The sequence below is a fragment of the Homarus americanus genome, unplaced genomic scaffold, assembly GCF_018991925.1.
Source record: "Homarus americanus isolate GMGI-L3 unplaced genomic scaffold, GMGI_Hamer_2.0 scaffold31037, whole genome shotgun sequence".
Lineage (NCBI taxonomy): Eukaryota > Metazoa > Arthropoda > Malacostraca > Decapoda > Nephropidae > Homarus > Homarus americanus.
This window is the reverse complement of record NW_024722227.1, coordinates 9278908-9298861: the sequence shown is the minus strand read 5'-3', so window position 1 is coordinate 9298861 and position 19954 is coordinate 9278908. Positions and strand designations below refer to the sequence as shown.

The window sequence follows — 19954 nt, the reverse complement described above, 5'->3', positions numbered from 1 at the left end:
TGAAAAAAACTAGTGATGAACTACTTTACATACATTCACAGAAAATTACCTATACCTACAGTTTACTTTAATACTTAAACTTTGGAAATAAAATGCTATGAATCACTTCCATTTAAAACATTTATCAAAATAATAAGGAAGATGGTAAACTTTATAAAACATTTTACTATCAATAAATTAAACCATTAATCTAATTACCTATATGTATGTCTATCAGCCCATTATATCTTCAATAACTTCTTCAGTAAACAGCTATGAGATATTTTACTTTACCTTAACATTGTTGTTCATGTACTTGTTGGCTTCTGTAATGAGGTCCCGTATATGATCTAGTGCTGTTCTTGTGTCGATGTTGTCGCACAGAGCTTTATGGACACTAACTCTGAATGAAACACAAAACAAAAACATTGTTATGAAATTCCTATCACAGTTTGGTGAAGCATTTACACTCCTAATCAATTCCATGTATTTGAGAAAAGTGATACAAGTACACCACCGAATTTCCGGTACCCTTGGTTCCAAAGCCTTGCCTGATTATCCGTTTTGCCGGACCAACCGAGGTCAGGTAATAATAATTCAACAATACACCTCTGAGCCACTAATTATACTCCTCCTGTGTCTCTAAAGCACCATGAACTGCTAGAAACTTAAACTAAACAAATACTAAATGTAAATTAAATGTGAAAAAGCCATAATTTTAAGCAACATTACTGTACACAATTTGTACTCAAATGTACTACACTAAACTAAAAATTTTTATCTCGTGCAAACTATGGGATGTTTATACTCAAATTAATCACTCTCTTACAAGGATTCCACCAATGCACTTTATAGTCAGCTACATTTTATAAGATAAAAACTTTAAGCCTAAAACTACCTTCACCCTGGCTGAGAGGGAGGGAGTTTTAGTTTAACAAATTTATTGGCAGAGCTTGTAGTACAGTTTGCCTATTCTGAGTAATTCAGTCATGTCTTGACACTGAGGGTGGTATCACTTCTTACTGCTATGCAGGACAGAGGTTCATACACAAAGAAATACATCATATTCATTAACAGCTATAAATGTATAAAGGTCAGATTCATATGGGTAATGTCACTGTTCACTGCCATGCAGGACAGAGGTTCGTACACAAAGAGATGCATCATATTCATTGACAGTACATATACAGTACATATATGTAAACACACACACACACACACACACATATACATACATATACATACACATATACATGTACATGTACATATATATACACACGCACACATACATACATATACGTCGGTCAGATTCATGTGGGTAATGTCACTTTTCACTGCCATACACGACAGAGGTTCGTACACAAAGAATGCATCATATTCATTGACACTATATATAGGTCAGTGGATCACATACATTGAAGTCATATTCTAATTGAAGACTAATCAGTGTGGGCTAGCAAATTTGGGATAAACAGCAAGAATGTCCTCAAGCACACCTGATTGAATGAAGTAATTACATAGTTCAAGATACAATAAGTCAGGTGGCCTGAAGTCTTTGACAGTGTCACATTCAATAATATAGTGTTCAAGTGTATGCTTTAAAGGTTTATCACAAAGTTTACATGCTGAGTGTTCCAGTATGGGTACAGCGTTACTAACTTGCCAGATGTGTCTGTATCCTAGCCTAATTCTGGCCACGACTACATCACATTGTCTGGTTCTGTCCTTATGCTGGCCATACCGGTACCTCTTGTTACAAAATTTGTCATATTTACTAATGCTACAACTGTCAGGTCTCTGCATTTCTCACTTCTTCTAGATCAGAGTTCATGATTCTGACTTGAATGTTTTTAATTACAGCATTGGACAGGCCAAGGTCTCGGTCAACATTTTCTTTCTTACATGCCTCATTGGCCAGTCTATCAGCACGGTCATGATACCTGATTCCAACATGGGACGGAATCCACACAAATTCGATATGAAAGTTGTTCTCATTGGCAGTTATCACATTCCTTTTAATATCACATACAACTTTAGACATAGAGCCTGACGGGCTGTTCATTGATTTCAAAGCACTTTGAGAGTCACAGAATATCACCCCACCTCCATTTTCTTTGAGGTAGTCTGTGGCTAAGTAGATTCCAGTTAGTTCAGTTTGTGTTGTGCTGGCCCAGTTGTTCAGCCTTTGTTTGTTTGACACTATCATCTCTTTTTCTTTATATATTACAATTGCACAGCCTGTTCTACCTGTGTTTGTCTGCACAGAACCATCAGTAAAAGCATAACATTCACTTGATTTAATACTCTTTATGTGTCTGTTAATAGTTTCTAGTGTGACACATCTCACCACATCGGTGTTTAACATTTGCTTACTACCAACAGGAGTGTAATTAATAGGAACTGATATGTCCAGCCAAGGAGGAATGGCATTAATAGGTTCGTCTGGGGTGATTGGGACATTCAGTTTCAAGAGATCTGCAACACTTTTATGAAGCCACGCCCCAAAGAGAGTCTTTTGTGGAAGGTTGGCAAGATGGTCGGGATTACTTAGATAGCACATCAACTCAGTTTGAGCTGTAGTTTGAGAACAATTGTTCTTCAAAACTTTGACACAAAACATGGTACAGTATTAAGTAGAGTTATCCTCTCATATAGGGAGGGCAGTCCGAGCTCTTTCCTCATGTTTACAATTCTGGTTGATTTTGGGCAACCTAGGATGATGCGCATGGCTTCATTTTGCACTACCTCAAGGCTGTTGAGTTGTTTAGGCGGAATAGTCACAAGATGGAGAGCATGATAGTCAACTACAGTACAGAACGAATGAAGTGAAGATAGAAAGTACGAGCATAGGTGATGTTAATTCCATAGCCCTTGCCAACAAGGGTTCTGAGGGGTTTAATGCGCTGCATTAGTTTGTCACGAAGGTTGCTGACAAAGTTTGCATCATTCACACAAATTCCAAGATATTTATAGGAGCTACATAGTTCCAAGGGCATGCTGTTAATGTTATAGTCAAGAGGCAGAGGGTGAGCAGGACGAGGATTGAGGACCCTCGTCTTGTCAACAGATATTATGAGACAGCATTCAACAGTTCTCCGAGCAAATACATCCAGCAAGGCTTGGAGCCTGAGTTTGGTTTGTGTCATAATGCAGATATCATCAGCATAGCATATTACGGCTTCGTTTGGCTGAACTGGAATGTCAGCAATAAGCTTGTGCATCAGTATATTAAAGAGCACAGGACTTAACACTCCTCCCTGAGGTGTGCCCAGCTCAAATTATCTCATTCTGGTACTTTTAACTCCCCTAAACAGAACACTGGCATACCTGTTGGACAGATAACCCTTTATCCATGTCAGGAGGTTACCTTGGATGCCAAAATTAGCTAGTTGCCCAAGTATAATGTCTCTATTAGCTACATCAAAGGCTGATTTAAGGTCTATGAAGGCTGTTTGTGTCTTATCTTTTGAGTGAACAAGATATTCTGCAAAGCATGTCTGTGTGCTACGCCTGGGCATGAACCCATACAGATTAGGGGCGAGTTTGTCTTTGACTTGAAACATGAGACGGTTTAGAACAACTCTTTCAAGGACTTTACACATACAGGATGTAAGTGAAATTTGCCTGAAGTTTGGAGAATTAGCTTTAGGGATTGGAACTATGCTTCCATGAGTCCATGTCTTAGGCAGAATACCCTGTGTGAGGCTCATTTGATACAGGTCAAGCAGTGGATGGTTAGGGATCTCATTCAACAATCTCAGGGTGATATAGGTTATGCCATCCTCACCAGGGGAGGATGACTCACCATTTATTAGTGCTGTTGTTAGTTCGTGGTGCGTTATAGGAAACTGGTCGGTAAGGTCTGGTGAGGAACAGGCTATTTCAATATTGAAACCCCTATTAATTTGTGAGGTGTTAAGATATTGTTGTATGTCAGGAGGCAGGGAAGTGATTTGTGACACACTAGACCATTGGTCTAATAGCATGTCAGCATATTCTGCAGGGCTGTGATGAAGCTTGACTGGGGTGGGTGACTTGGTAATGGCTCTAATTTTGTTCCACATTTCTGCTAGAGTGGTTGTTCTATTAATTCCCTGTAAGAATTGTTCCCAATAGGTGTTTCTCACCTGACCTTTGAGTTCACGAAATTCTCTGTTAACTTTGAGGAATGCCAAGAGGTTATCACTAGTTTTATTTTGCTTATAAGTGTTGGCAAGCTGTTTTACATTCTCTCGTTCCTTGGTGAGGATGGGGTCATGTGTCCACAGAGGTGGTTTAGTGCTGCCCCCCGTCCTCCTTGACTTAACCCAGGTGGTATAATATGTGGTAATGACATTTACAAGATCACAGCAAAATTCATCCACTGACCCAGGTGTATATCCAGCATACCATCTGTGGATGTAGGCCTTGAAGTGCAGTTTAAGATTATCTGGGATGTTAATTCTGAGCTTAGGATGGGGTTCACACTTGACATCAGCAACAGTGTATTCAGTAAGTATTGCATAATGATCACTGACTAGGTGGTCTGAGATGACTTAGCCTTGACATTACTGTCTACTAGGTTATACCCAATCACATAATCAAGTCTGCCCCCCATCAGATGTGTCACTTTGTCTGTGTCGTATACAGTGATATTATGATTATTGATGTAATTCACGAACACCCTCCCATTAGAGTTACACTGGACATCACCGAGGACAGTGTGACGAGAGTTAAAGTCACCCATACACAGCATAGCATTGTTACCTGATGGCTTTGGTAACACGTCCGCTCGCAGTTCATTACACCGAACATAGATGTTATACAGCGAAAATTGACTGTTTGCTGTCTTTACTGTAAATTGTTGATAGTGAATACTTTCATCATTGTGAGTTTTAATCCATTTACAGACCAGACCATTCTTTACATAAGTGAGCAGGCCACTTCCTGCTCCACTATTATATGCTGTAAACCCAGCTATCCTGGGTGCAACTTTCTTCTGGGTGCTGGACGTGTAAGGTTCTTGTAAACCAATTACATCAATGTCAAAAACTTTAACAAACCATTGTAGATCATTAATTCTGCGATTAACACTCCGGATGTTCCATGAAATGAACCTAAGCGTTCGTGTTACTTTTCCCACCTTGAATTTAACGTAGAGAGTCGCACGCTGGCTTCATAGATCAGCCTGACCAATAAGCTGACCATTCCAATTTCTGTACCTCTGGATTTCCTGATAATGTTCTTCACAGCCCTTATTCCAGTAGGATTTTTATACGTGGGTTCCTTCATCAGTCCCGCGAGTTCCTCCTCCGTAAAAAATGGAAAACTTACAGGGTCATGAACAGTCTTCAGACCTGGGACTATTATAGAGACCACGCTGGCAGTCTGGGGCTCATTCTCCCCATCCATGCTTCCATCACTATCGGTCTCGCTCTGGCTACTCACCCTCAAGTTGGCATCATTATGAGAGGAGGCACCAGCTCCTTCAGAAGCTCCACTAACACTATCACTGTCATTGTTCACTGGTACACTTACTTGGCAGGCTTTAACCTGACCTGCATTGGCTAACGAAGGAGAGTCACTGTGCCTGTTGACTTCAGGTGGTGGAGGCGATCCGGCCGCATTGGCATCATTGAGTGGGACTGCTATTGTGGATGGAGGCGACCTCCCAGGACAACTGGGGTGCAAGGCTGTCACACCCTCCTCCCTGGACCTGGGACACTGCCCCCTGGGTGGGGAGGTGTTGCTGTTGATTTCAGGTGCTGGAGACGACCCCGCAGTGTTGCTGTTGGCATCACTGAGTGGGACCGCTTTTGTGGGTGGAGGCGGGCTCCCAAGGCAACCTGGATGCCAGGCCATCACACCCTCCTCCCTGCACCTGTAACACTGCCTCCTGGGTGGGGAGGTGTAGCTGTTGATTTCAGGCATTGGAGGCGACCCTGTAGCGTTGGCGTTGGCGTCACTGAGTGTGACCGCTATTGTGGGTGGAGGCTGGCTCCCAAGGCAACCTTGATGCCAGGGAGGGAGGGAAGTATGCATTCGTTTCCAGTGGAATAAATATCAAGAAAGTTGTGCTCTTGAATAGTTTTTCATTTTTTATATTAAAATTATTGGTCATTCTAATTCAGTTAACATATTAATAATATATACAGTACAGGGAACAGTTTTTGTGTGCCAATCAGCTGATCGAATCACCCACCAACTCTTCTCAGTTTAACTTTGTTTACAGTGGAGTGAACATTGAGTTTGTTGGTCTCTTGAATATTTTTGCATTTTTACATTAAAATTATTGGTCATTCTGAAATTTAGTTATCATAGATAATGAAACATGAAGAAGGCATTAGAACCAATGCACTCTGTAAAGAATATGGCATGTCATCATTGACTGCCTCTACAATCAGCTGTTTGATATGTAAACAAACCCGCCGGGAATACGGCATACACACCTCAAAGTAATTTAAAATACAGTATTCTATTGTTTTTTATATCTTATTGTACAGTACAATATACTGTACACTACAGCACTGTATTTAGTTTATATTTAATGTTTTAATAATTCTATTACCAGTAAACAGCACTTTGTATGTATACTTTTTCTGTGAGTTGGAACCAATTACCCAATATCCCATTGAAATAATAGATTCAGTTAACAAAATTTTCGGTTAACATCCGACTGTGTGGAACCAATTGTGTTCGTTAATCGAGGGACCACTGTATAGGTGAATTTGCATATATGTACAGAACTAAACAAAGAATTTTTTTGAAATACTCTGTAACATTCACTGCAGTAATATCCTGATCACTGGGGTTAATTTTACAGACTTTTCCCGAAGAAAAAGCCATAATTTTGAGCAACATATCACTGTAGTCTGAATTCAAATGTACTAAGTACAAACTTTGAGATGTCTATACAGTGGTCCCTCGGTTAACGAGCACAATCCGTTCCAGCAGGTTGCTCGTTAACCGAAAACTCGTTAACCGAAACCATTGTTTCAATGGGTTTTGGGTAATTGGTTCCAGCTCACCGAAAATTGCCTACATTCAACAAAAAAGATAGAAAAGTACACTTACTTTGAGGTGTGTATGTAGAAGGCTCCTGGATGATGATGATGATGATGATGATGGGAATTAGAATGGGGGTGGAGGAGAAGGGAGAAGAGAAGGCATTGGGGTGGAAGAGAAGTCACCCCATGGCACCATTTCACCCATAAAATTTTAGTTCTCTTGGTGTAATTCAAGATTATTTTCTTTAAATCAACACTACACTGCATTATATATTGTCAATATGTAAAATAAATTTCAAAATGACCAATAATTTGCTTGGAAACACAGAAAAAAAGCGTTTAGTTGAAGAGTCTCAAGCAAGATGTTACCTCCACTGAAAACAGAGAGAGACTAACGCCTGTCTGGTGTGTTAACAGGCTGGATGGCACACCAGAAACTAGTTTCTTTACCTTCAATTATGTTCAATAATTCTTAAAATGACTAAAAAAGTTAATATTAAACTTTTAAAATTATTGAATAGTATAAACTTCTTGATATTTACTAAAATTGTAAGGAATTTAAGCCCTAAAACCGATTACTGTATTGGCGGACTAATACTACAGCTCGTGGACCGCCAAATGCAAGCGAAAACATGTTGAGGTCGGCTCCTAAAAAACTCGTTAATCAAGGGATTGCTCGTTAACCGAAGTTAAGAATCTTATGGAAGGTAAATCGTTAACCGAGGCGCTCGTTAACCGAGGGACCACTGTACTCAAATTAATCAGTATCTCGCAAGGATTCCAGCAATGCTAGTTATATTCTGATAAGTTTAGTCTGTGACAGTTTATGAGATAAAAACTTTAAGCCTAAAACCACCTTCACCCTCTAAATTCCTTATCACTTTCTGGCTGGGAGGAAAGGGGAAGGGGAGATTACAGCATACTTATCAGCAGAGGAGGGGAGGGGTCAGGGTCTGAGACAAGGACTTAAAGCTTTTCACTTATAAAATATCACTGATTTGACTGAGCAGAATAAAACTTGCAGTGCTGGAATTCTTTAAGATAGCAATTAATTTGAGTATAAACATCCCAGAGTTTGCACAAGAGATAAAAATTTTAGTAATTAACTTAGTACATTTGAGTACAAGTTGTGATAATTGTAATGATTTTCCCACAACTTTTATAGCATTAATGTTGACTTTTAGTAGTTGTGGAACATATCCTAATTTTCGCCATAAGATTAAGTATTCACTCTATGTATCCTGAACCATCGAAGCTGCCGGACTATCGGGTCCCAGATTAGCGGCGTCCAACCTGCAGTACAGAAAGTCCTTGCTTAACATAGTGGGTCCGTTCCGGAATTGTTAACGGAATACATTTTACCCATAAGAAATAGATAAAATGCGGGAGTTACATTTCTGAGCCTCCCTTTGCCCCATGAAATACACTATATATACTGTACAGAAATTCAATGGCATTTATAAAGAAAATAGTATATATATATCTATCTATCTATCTATCTATCCTATCTATTATCTATATATATATATATATATATATATATATATATATATATATATATATATATATATATATATATATATATATATATATATATATATATATATATATATATATATATATATATATATATATATATATATATATATATATAATTGAAAGTGAAAACCACGTAAAGTGAACAACAGAACATATGGGATTAATTCCAATAGAGACTGGCCCGACCCCCAAACTCCACTTTTTTCGACACAATACCTATGTTGTAGTAAAAATAACATCTAAATTTTATGATGGTATGCTCACACAATTAATATTTAAGAGAAATACAGTCGCCAGGTTAATGTCCATTCAAATAATGGACTCAAATCCCCCTCCCCCCCTCTTCCCAGCTCACTGGCCCCTACCTCTTTGAGAAATGATTGGGTGAAACACTAGATTTTAACGTTTAGTAATAAATAATACCTCAGACTAAAGTTAAGATAATATAATTGACATTTCTGGATTCCTTGCAGGTCAGGGAATATTTTGAATGCAAACTTCATATATTTTGCACAAAAGATAAAATACTTGCTTTGTGTAAACCAAATTATTACATTAGATCTAAAATTTGTATGTCTAATGCAAAATCCATGATGTTTATATTCAAAATGATCATCATATTGTAAGAATTCCAGCAATGTAAATTATATTCTGGTCCAGTAATTTGTATGAATTTTATGAGCTAAAACAAATATCTTCAGTTAATAAAAAAAAAAATATTCTTCATGACACTATCTGTCAATCAAAGTACCCCAACTTGCCTCACCCCCTCTTCCAACCGCGCCAGATGGTGGGTCGGTCCCAACCCTCCCCCCCACCTTCCCTCCCTACCAGAGAAATGTTGGGTGAAAAAACTAATTTTAACTTTTAGTAACAAATAATACCTCAGACTAAAGTTAGGATAATATAATTGACATTGCTGGATTCCTTGCAAGACCAGGAATATTTTGAATATACACGTAATATATTTTGCACAAAAGATAACATATTTGCTCTGTGTAAACAAAATTCTTACATTAGATCTAAAATTTGTATGTCTAATGCAAAATCCATGATATTTATATTCAAAATGATCATCATATTGTAAGAATTCCAGCAATGTAAATTATATTCTGGTCGGGTAATTTGTATAAATTTTATAGTAAATAAAAAAAAAAATTATGCTATTTAAATGCAATATGTGAGTAGATGCACCATGATGAAGTCCGGTTCTAATAATTATCGTAAATGAAATGGCGGAAGGTAGAGCAAATGTAAGCGGGTAATGCTGTATATATATATATATATATATAATCACACAGGGAAAAGTGAAACAATGGAGCACCTTAGCTTTTGTCTTTATTCAAGACATCTTCAGAGGTAACTGAATTACATGGACAGAGAGAGGCTTAAGTACACAGGGTGACCTTACTAAACATGAGGTCAGGTCATAAACATGACATCCACTAATCCGCACACCAACACCACCATCCAATCAAAGGAGCTTAAGAGAAAGGGTGACGTGACTAGTCAAGTTAAGTCGGGTCAAAAATATGGGACCCACTAATCATCTATCCTACATCTAACTCCAATGCTTTAAAAGCATTTTTAACCTTGGGCCACTGACAAATAAATTTGTGTAACATATTATCAGTTTTGTACTGACCATAACTAAGGTTTATAGAATTCAATTCCCTTATCAAGCTAGCTTCAACCAGAAGTCTTTCTGTGACACATGATGATTTGTACACTTTTAAGCTGTTTTCCCAATCCATGGGATGATTATTGTTCCTAACATGAACGAACAGTGCACTTCTTTCAGATGCTGTTCTGATATTGTACTTGTTGTTTAATTCGGAGTTGCAATGCTTTCCCATTACAGTTGCTACATGGAATGCAGTAAACACTTCCATTTACATTCAAGGTTGGGCTATTCTTGGTTAATATATTGGTAATAGTAGAGTCATACTTAAAAACAACATTAATATTTAATAACTTAAGGGACTGAACTAATGGGAAAAATTCATTGCGATAAGGCAGTCAAAATATTCTTAAATGTAGGAATTTGCCTGGTTTGAGTAGAATGAAAGGCTTTTTTAGCCCTTTTAAAACAATGATCAACAAACGACAACAAGAATTTTTAAGTCAATGTTCTCCTTGGCACAGTATTCCTTCATTGCAGGGACAGCGTACACGGTTAACCACTGGCTAAATATGGCGCTGGTTATCCATGCCTTCGTATTTGCCTTGTAAATGACAGGAAGGTGTCCCTTGGAGTAACCTTTCAGGGCTTTGGATTGGCAGCGCGAGAAATTAGCATGGGCTTCAGCTTGAAGTCGCCAGCAGCGTTCGCGCCAAGCAGCAGCGTCAAGTGGTCTTTTGCCGCTTTAAAACCTGGCATGGTCTGTTACCGCTTTAAAACCTGGTGCTCTTTTCTCTTCCTTTGAGATATAGGTTCTATCTGGCATCCTCTTCCAAAAGAGACCAGTCTCATCCACATTAAAAACTTGCTTCGCTGAGTTGCCTCCCTCCTCTATAATGCTTATGAATTCAGGCGGGAATATCTCGGCAGCAACCGTATCTGAACTGGCAGCCGTAAAGTTCTCTTCCTTTGATCCTTCACCCTCTTCTGCCTTTAAGTCGTCAAGCAAGGGTTTTACTTTGTGCTGGATAACCAAAAGGCTCACCAGGGCATTGTATTGATTCTGGTCCTCCATCCACACAGCCAGCATCTTTTCCATCTTTTCAATCACGGAACTTCGAGTCCGACTTGTCTTTGTTGCACACAGAGAACTACCACTTCCAGCACTAACCTTGATATTGTCCGTGTTGGTCTGGATAATACGCACCGTTGTGGGGTTAGTCCAAGCGCACCAATGTCCACCACATGTTCCCCTTTTTCAAAACGGGTTAAAACCTCCATTTTCGTAGCAAGGCTAATGGTCTTATGTTGCTTCTTCACAACACTAGCATCAGTAGCACTTGATGGGTGGTTGGAAGCCATTTCGAATGGTTAGAATACAAGATTACGAGCAAAAACATTTAAACACGTAAGAATGTTGTGGAAGCCTAACAAAGACTGGTGTCGCTTGGGTACTCTGTGTGACATTCCGCGAGTGAGAGGTAACGCTCCAAGTTGATAGAGCGTAGCGCGGCAAGATGAGGGAGAGTGATGCTCTATAAAAAGTAGCCCGTGACGGCGCAAGAAAGACGTTATATTGAGTCGTCGGGACATTAATCGAATTATTGGTATCTAAAGAGTACCGACGTTATAACAAATCAACGTTAACGGGAGCAACATTAAACGAGGACTTACTGTACTAAAGCACTCTAATTCTTAATCACAAACCTGCCAGAGTTGAATGCTGACTGTAGAGACACTTCCATAGGTGTCCATTCACTGCTTGTGCAACCAGTTCGGCGAATTAGATCTTGAATGTTTAAGTTAAACTCGGTAACCATCTTGTTAAATTGTCGAGCTCCTTCCATAGTGTTCCTGTACAGTATAATAAGCAATTAGTACTGCAAAAAGAATGGATTTATATATGGTAAAATATTAGAATGAAAGTTGCATGGTTTGAGTAATGTATTATGTCTTAACAAATGGTTGGGTAAACATCCTTTGTACTATACCTGCAAATGGGGCAAATTACCTAAATTTTTTCTAGTTATGTAAAAAAGTCTAACATTATTAGTTACATAAATTATATAAATTAGTAATGTTTTTAGAGGCAAATTTTACCTCAAGTCATGTATCAGCCCAAGTGCTATTATTCCCCAATACAGTACAGGGGATCCCCGACTTACGAACGCCCGCTGATACAAATGGGGTTAAACTTGAGATTTACAGTATTTTATTTACCCGATGACTTATTTTTTTCCTTTGATTGGTGTATTTTGTAATTCTATTTCTTCTTTTGTCTTAAATTTCGTGATTTTAGATGTATATAAGGACTTAGGCTATGATATAGTGGGATTTTAAACATTATTCTGTAAGTACAGTATGCACATAGCATATGTTCTGACTTTTGTACAAATTCGACTTAAGAACGTCTTCAGGAAAGGAACCTGTTTGTAACCCAGGGACCCCCTCCTCTGTAGTATATGGCTGATACTGAAAATCAGAAATATACTGGATAGATGCTAAAATTTATCAACAAACCAGCTTTTGGAAATATAATATGTATAGTACGTCCGGAAAATTGACAAATTTTTATTTTGCGGTCCGCTAATATTTGCGGATGACACTCTGGATGTACCCAAGACTGTCTAAGGGTAGTTTTAAAGTTGCAGACATTTTTGCAGCTTTCACAGGGAGCCATTTGTTCTATAGACAGTAATTTCCTTTAACTGTATTGCATATATGTGTGTGTGTGTGTGTGTGTGTGTAGACGCACACAAAACACATACAAATAAATAATACTTGTAATGGGAAAATCCTCTCTCAAATAATCAGAAAAATTTTATTAAAAATGTTGAGTTTACCCTCAAGTCCACTCCGTGCTTTGTTATTAATAGAGCACGAAGTAAACTTGAGGGTAGACTCAATATTTTTATTTTATTTTTTCTGATTATTTGTGAAAGGATTTACCCGTAATTATTTATTTGTAAGTGTCTACACACACACACACACACACACATATATACAATACTACAGGTAAAATAAATAATTGTTATAAGGGCAAACACATAAAGGGAATATACATTTATTCGTACAAAGTAAAAATGCCCCCCCCCCCCTCCGGTCAGCAAATGTTATTCACGGATTAAGCGATTTGCGGCCATTTTGAAAACCTAACCCCCGTGAATTTAAACAACTAGGAAAACTCAGAAGTACTGTATATCTTACGAGCTATAGTCAAGTGTGTCCTTCCAGGCATGTAAGAGGAAAGCAATGCGAAGGTGAGAGGCTGAGTTATCCTGTAAAGCCTTCTTGATGGTGATAAAGTTCTTGAGACTCTTGCTCATCTTGCAGCCATCAATATGCAAATGACCTGTGTGCAGGAAGTAACGCACCTGTAAGATAATACATTCATGTAATGCTTACCTCCACACACCTCTTTGTTACATCACCCCATACTCTGGCCTACTTTTCTCTGCACCAAATTTTATTCACTGAACTCAAATACACACACCGGATCATTCTTTTCATATCCATTTTTTTAGAGAAATATTTCCCTCAAAAGTCAATTTGCCCTTCCTATACTTCATTATTTTTGTCAGTTGTATATATTCAACATGTGCATCTCAAAAAATCAACCTCATCTGTCCTACAGAATGTTTATCATTTCACAATGTCTGTAACGATCAAATGATACTGAAACAGTTTATCAGCCAGAAAAATACAGATAGAGTATGAAAAAAAGATCAAAAGTGAGAAACATGACCTGGACCTATGAGTTATTATTACCTGTATTATTAATATTATTATAATCACAATTTCGTCCCCCAGGCCCCAATGTGGGTTGGTGACCTGTGCCCGGGTGGGCTGATCCCTATAATAATAATAATAAAATAAGAAAAGAAAAACCCTAACCATTCTGAAATCCAAAACACATCTGGCCCCAAGGATTTCAGATAAGGAATTGTCAACCTGTATTAATAACAATATTGACAATGATGAGCCAATTGAGAGGTTGGGCTCTCTTAGTGGTACCTGATATATCCTGTACAGTACATGTATCTCAAGGAAGTATTATGTAACATTTACTAACATATGGAATACTGTAGTACACTTAACATGGTGTTCGTAAAAACATGAGAATGTTATCACGATTATAACTTCGTTGCATATTTTTCTTTTTTTATTCATTTATAATTATAAGTAAACTGAACTGTATACATAATTTACAGTGGAATTAATATACATTAATCTGATAAATAAGGGAAGCAATACAACATGGGTGTGAAACAAGGGGATGTATACAGTCGGGATCATGCCTTGACGGCAAATATGAGTACTGTACGTGTATATCATTATTGCAACGGTAATTTCTATCTACCTACATAACAATATATGATATAATAGTTTTTGTGGTACAGTACAAGGGGTCCCCCTGACTTACGAACACCCGCTGATATGAATGGGGTTAAACTTGAAATTTACAGTACGTACAGCATTTTATTTACCTGACAACTTATTTTTTACTTTCATTTACTGTATTTTGTCATTCTATTAAGTGATTTTAGATGTATATAAGGAATTAGGCTATGATATAGTGGGATGTTAAACATTGTTCTGCAAGTACGGTATGCACATAGCATATGTTCCAACTTGCGTACAAATGAGACTTACAAACATCCTTAGGACGTTACAAAAATATTAATACTTAGACAATAGATATATTTTATGAGATAATCTACAGGAAAGGAGTGAGGTCTTTACTAGGATGGGTGGGTGGGTGGAGGGGGGGGGGGTTGTTCCACATCTTCACACCATGATATTTTATGGAGGTCTGGGACTGAGAGGAGTGCATGATGGTGATCTTAGAAGGCCGGGGTGTCTTAAGTTGGGGTAGGGTACGATTCAGCGCCGCCATTTCAGCGCCAGCCCATTTCAGCGCCAGACTATTCAGCGCCGAGACCTTTCAGCGCCTGTGCGTTCCGTTCAACATCTCTGTGGGAAACAATTGTTGTCTTCTCCCAGTTCCTCTCCGGTATGGACGACCAACCTAACCTAACCTAACCTAACCTAACCACGTTAATGAAAGACAGATAGCTTCTGAGTTGAACGGAACGCACAGGCGCTGAAAGGTCTCGGCGCTGAATAGTCTGGCGCTGAACTGGGCTGGCGCTGAAACGGCGGCGCTGAAACGGCGGCGCTGAATTGGCGGCGCTGAATTGGGCCATCCCCCTTAAGTAGTGTCTCTGGATATTCCGGAACTGGAAATAATTATTCTCAATCACTTGATTGGCAGATTTATAAACAAATACAGTAAACCACGATAACTCAACATGTAAGGGACTCTGGCCTTGCCAAATTATCTCAAATTCTGACTTATGAGCCCTCCCCCTCTTACAAAAATACAACAATCGAATATTATTGGCCCATATAGGTAGAGGAATGCCTCCGATAATGGCGGTTCAATTAACGACGATTCGTATTTAAGACCTGGTTAATTTGGGATGCAATTCAATTTACACCATTATTTTCTTTGTATTTCCAACAAAAAAAGAATAAAAAATAAAATAAAATAAAATTTTCATATCAATAATAACCAAATCCCGATATGTATTATACAAATATATAAAAAAACACGCCTTGCGCACGGAGGCTGCCGGGCCTGTGAGTGGTGACGCCAACATCACTCGTGTAAACAGTCGCAGCTTGGTGGGTCTTTTGTTCTCACGCATCTGAACAGGAAAAGGAGAAAAACATTCTCAGATTTCTTATGGAACTCTTGCATCCCAATTCAACATGAGAGCAAGTGATGGTAGTGCTGGTTCAAAAGCTAAAAGAAAGGGTATAAACTTACCCGAGAAACTAGATGTGTTAAAACGATATGAAAAGGGTTTTACATTAGTAAGTATTATTTAAAACATATATGAACAGTAATAAGTCTCACTTTTTTCTTTACCATTAGTGGTTAGCTGCTTCTATTGATCCATTTATTAACATTAAATAAAATTATTTAAAACATACATATTAATTTTTTTACATTCATTTTACTATAGCAACAACCAGTCTTGTTTTCTTCAGTTTCAGTTGGATAACTGACATTATGGGTGGAAACACTGACAACAACAATAGCGTCCCATCTCATCTTGTGTGACCATATTATTATTATTTTTTATTGATATTGTACAAGGTGCATTCATAAACATTATTTAAAGAATATAGTTTACATCTTTCATTAATTTTGTTGTTTTGGGGGAAAGAGAGGGTAAAAACCCACACAAAAGATATGAAAAGGTCACACTTGGGAACGCATCTCATTATTATTGATTTATTTGAATGGTAATTAATGATTCACGATACGATGAATCACCTTAAACTGCAATATTTAGTGTTGCTGCCACGGACTGCCTTTCCCCGCATGCCTCAGTCTGTTCTGCTCCACTTACCTCAGAGTTAGCAAACAAAGGCTTCCATGTCTGTAGCACTGTTGCAACAATAATCTTACGCCATGCCTCAACAATTCTGTCAACTGCATTTTTAATATTATATTTCTTCCAAAATTCACAAACTGATAATACTTCACGGTTGCGGGGTGGTGAGGTGCTAGGAGTCAGGTCGACTACCATCTCCTCCTCCTCCTCCTCCTCCTCCTGGTTAGCTGGTAGAGCCTGGTCACTATCAGAGAGTTCTGCCTTGATTTGTTGTAACTCAACTAATGAGTTCTGTCTGCTGACAAAAGTCTTTATAGAGTGACTGATATTAGAACAGTTTAACATTACTGATGATATTGTGGTCTGGTCAAGTGGCTACAGAACCGATGTGGTGTTGGGGAAGATAACTTGTACATTAGGGTGGCGTCCAATTAGAAACTTATAGTGACCAGGAGCATTATCCATCACCAGGATCACTTTGAAGCCTATGGTCTTCCTCCGGCAGTACTGTTGGACCTCAGGAACAAAGTGCTTGTCAAAACAATTGATACATAAAGATGTTGTAACCCAAGTTTTCTTATTAGACGTCCAATAAACGTTGAGCTGCAACATATTGGCATGACGGTAGGGTCTAGGAGGGCAGCACGGTTAACAACCAAGGGTTTCATCAAGAAATCTCCACTTGTATTAGCTGTGAATAAAACTGTAATCCTGTCTTTTGAAGTCTTTACTTCCCTTGCCTGTTTCTCATCCTTGGCAATGAAAGTGGTCTTAGGTGAGCGCTTCCAGAAAATGCCAGTTTGGTCACAATTGAAGATCTGGTCTCCGCAATAACCACCCTCTATCACAAGAGCTTGAAAGACAGGTAGATATTTTTCTGCTGCTATGACATGGGTTGATGCACTCTCCCCATGGTAGTGGGCAAACTTGACTTCAAAATACTTCTTAAAGGCAGCCAACCAACCAACAAAAGCATTGAACGGTGGTGGAGTTAATGCGTTTCTTCTGTGCAACTGCAGCATAACAAACACGTGCTTGATGCCTTATCTGTGGCCAAGAAAGGTCGCCTTGCTCATGGTTTATTCTTTCCACCCTCTTGTGAAGGTAATGTTCTCTGATAAAAAGCAGTAGGTTTCATTGTGAAGTATCAGAGAATGCCCTGTTACAAGAAAATCTTGAGAATACATTCACAGAAGCAGTTAAGGCTTCCTTGTAATAATAATAATAATAATACAATAATAATAAACGGTTTATTAATAGAGTTGCAGCCAGTGGCTGAAAATATACAGACTTACATTTGATTTAGACATAATGATATAATATGCATTGAATACATTTACAGGGCTGTACAGTACATAAATCAGGAGTTGTTTATTATTTTAACAATAGATGGGATGGTGCTATTCTTATATCTATCGGTGCGGGCTCTTATGGGCTGAATTTTGTTGTAGTGGCGGATTGCGTGAGGTGGGCGGGGGGCTGCCGGTGGCAGGAGGGAACGTTTGGTTGATTTGGGGCAGTTGAACATACGCATGATTTCATAGGTACGAGCACCACTTTTGATCATCTCAAGCATCTCTCGTTTCATTTCAAGGGTGTATTTCCTCTTCTTGACCCCCATATGATAGTCATGTTTGGCTTGGGGCCTTCCTTGTTAACCTTCTCAACGGCTGTCATTACCACCAAAACTGCTCCCAACATTTACATTATGCACTTCACTCATCGTTAATACACAAGAATCGTTAATACACAAGAATCATTAATACGCAAGAATCGTGAATGCAAAAGAATCGTTAATACACATGAATCGTTAATAGTTACTCAAGAATCTCGCAAAACGTAAGCACAATGGGTTATATAGTCCAAGATCACTGCACCGCTTGCTCATTCAAACTAACTGCAGTAAACAAAAAACACGGTGGATAACAGAGGACTGCAACAATGCGCTCTGCCCCCTCTCCATTGACTCACGAAACTGGTAATGAAAATTGCTATTCTTGAGAGGCTGAAAATTTAAGTGACGCGAAACATATGAATCATGAATCTAAAACTGGCTAAACTTGAGATCCTACTGTAGTTGGAATTCAGATTAAGTGAATTGAACTGTAAATTAAATAATATCTACAACATTGGATTTACCGTAATAGGGAACATCTTCTGCCTGCAGTGTCTGGCCTGACATGAATGGGGGAGGTTGTTGGGTGTTAATGGGTCAGTACGGCAGGAACTAAATTTTACCAGGGAGTGCTGAATATTAAATCTGGTCCCCTAAATACTTTGTGGTGCAATGTATAGTACTTTATACCAAAAATATTGGGGTGCTGCAGCACCCTCCCTTCCCACATCCTTGTACTGGGTGGAGTGAGCCAGCACACACCTGACCACAACAATAACAAACACAAGACTGACCAAGTGTGGAGTGCAGTGAGTGTTACACCACGTGACCAAATATGCTGAGATTTTCCCAGATAATTTTATATAACTCGGCATTTCCCGAGTTCAATTCATTTTTTTTTCAATTTCAATATTTATTCCTTGATAGAAAAAGTGAGATCCTAATGCTGTCACTAAGTACCCCTGTACAGTACAATAACACCAAAAGCATCTGGCAAGTGTCACAAGTATATATAAATATTATAAAGGTGCTTACTAAAGTCTAAGGAAGGAAGGATGTTCCTTTAATACATCATCAATATTATTTACACAATATCTGGCCAGTATGGGGAGGATCATCGTGTCTCCGTCAGGGGGTCGTGGAGTGGTGGTCCAGCAGACATCACGGAAGCGTTGTGTGTGGGGACATCTTAGGTGGTAGTGGACAAGGGTGCGGCTGTCGGGTCTTCTGCATAATGCACAAGTGCGCTGCTCAGGGGCTGCGGGGATACCAATCTTCCAAGCAAAGTCATACCCAATGATGATATGGGCAGCAATCACATCCCTTTTCCTCGACCCTTTTCCATAGACATATGAGAGGTCAGGAAGTTTATGGAGGACATTGTACCAGGTGGGCAGGAAGTCCAGGAGGATGGCTGCTTCCCGAGCTTCTCTCTGTTTGCGGCGAATTTGGGTCCTAAGCTGTAAAAGTGTTCGAGGAACAACGTAGTCAGGTGTGGCCTTGTTACAGTCAGTCTTGGCAAGGCCATCTGCTGCCTCATTCCCCAAGATACCGACATGACTGGGTATCCATAGGAATGTCACAGGACGGCCTGCATCCTGAAGTGTGGATGCTAACCCTCGTATTCGGAGGATGAGGTCCTTATTTTCCCAATCCAAATGCGATCCCGTCGAGAGCAGACCTGGAATCACAGCAGACAAGCAAGGGGCAGAAACCATCGGCTTCTTCCTCAGCGAGGAGGGCAGCAAGGAGGGCTATTAGTTCAGCCTGAGTGGAGGATGCCCTGTCAGAAACTCTGAGAGAGTTT

General features: G+C 39.0%; 1 protein-coding gene across 5 annotated transcripts in view; it reads right to left on the bottom strand.

Annotated features, from left to right (window-relative positions):
• Nucleotides 1-243: 243 nt before the first annotated feature.
• Nucleotides 244-19954, bottom strand: part of LOC121862370 (cysteine--tRNA ligase, cytoplasmic-like) — a 55521-nt gene continuing 35810 nt past the window's right edge. For all 5 annotated transcript variants that reach the window (XM_042360620.1, XM_042360621.1, XM_042360624.1 and 2 more), the window contains exons 9-11: nt 13333-13499; nt 11833-11979; nt 244-382 (exon numbers count right to left, since the gene is read on the bottom strand). In XM_042360620.1, the coding sequence (XP_042216554.1) occupies nt 265-382; nt 11833-11979; nt 13333-13499 (432 nt within the window). In that variant the 3' untranslated portion in view covers nt 244-264. The remainder of the gene's footprint in view (nt 383-11832; nt 11980-13332; nt 13500-19954) is intronic.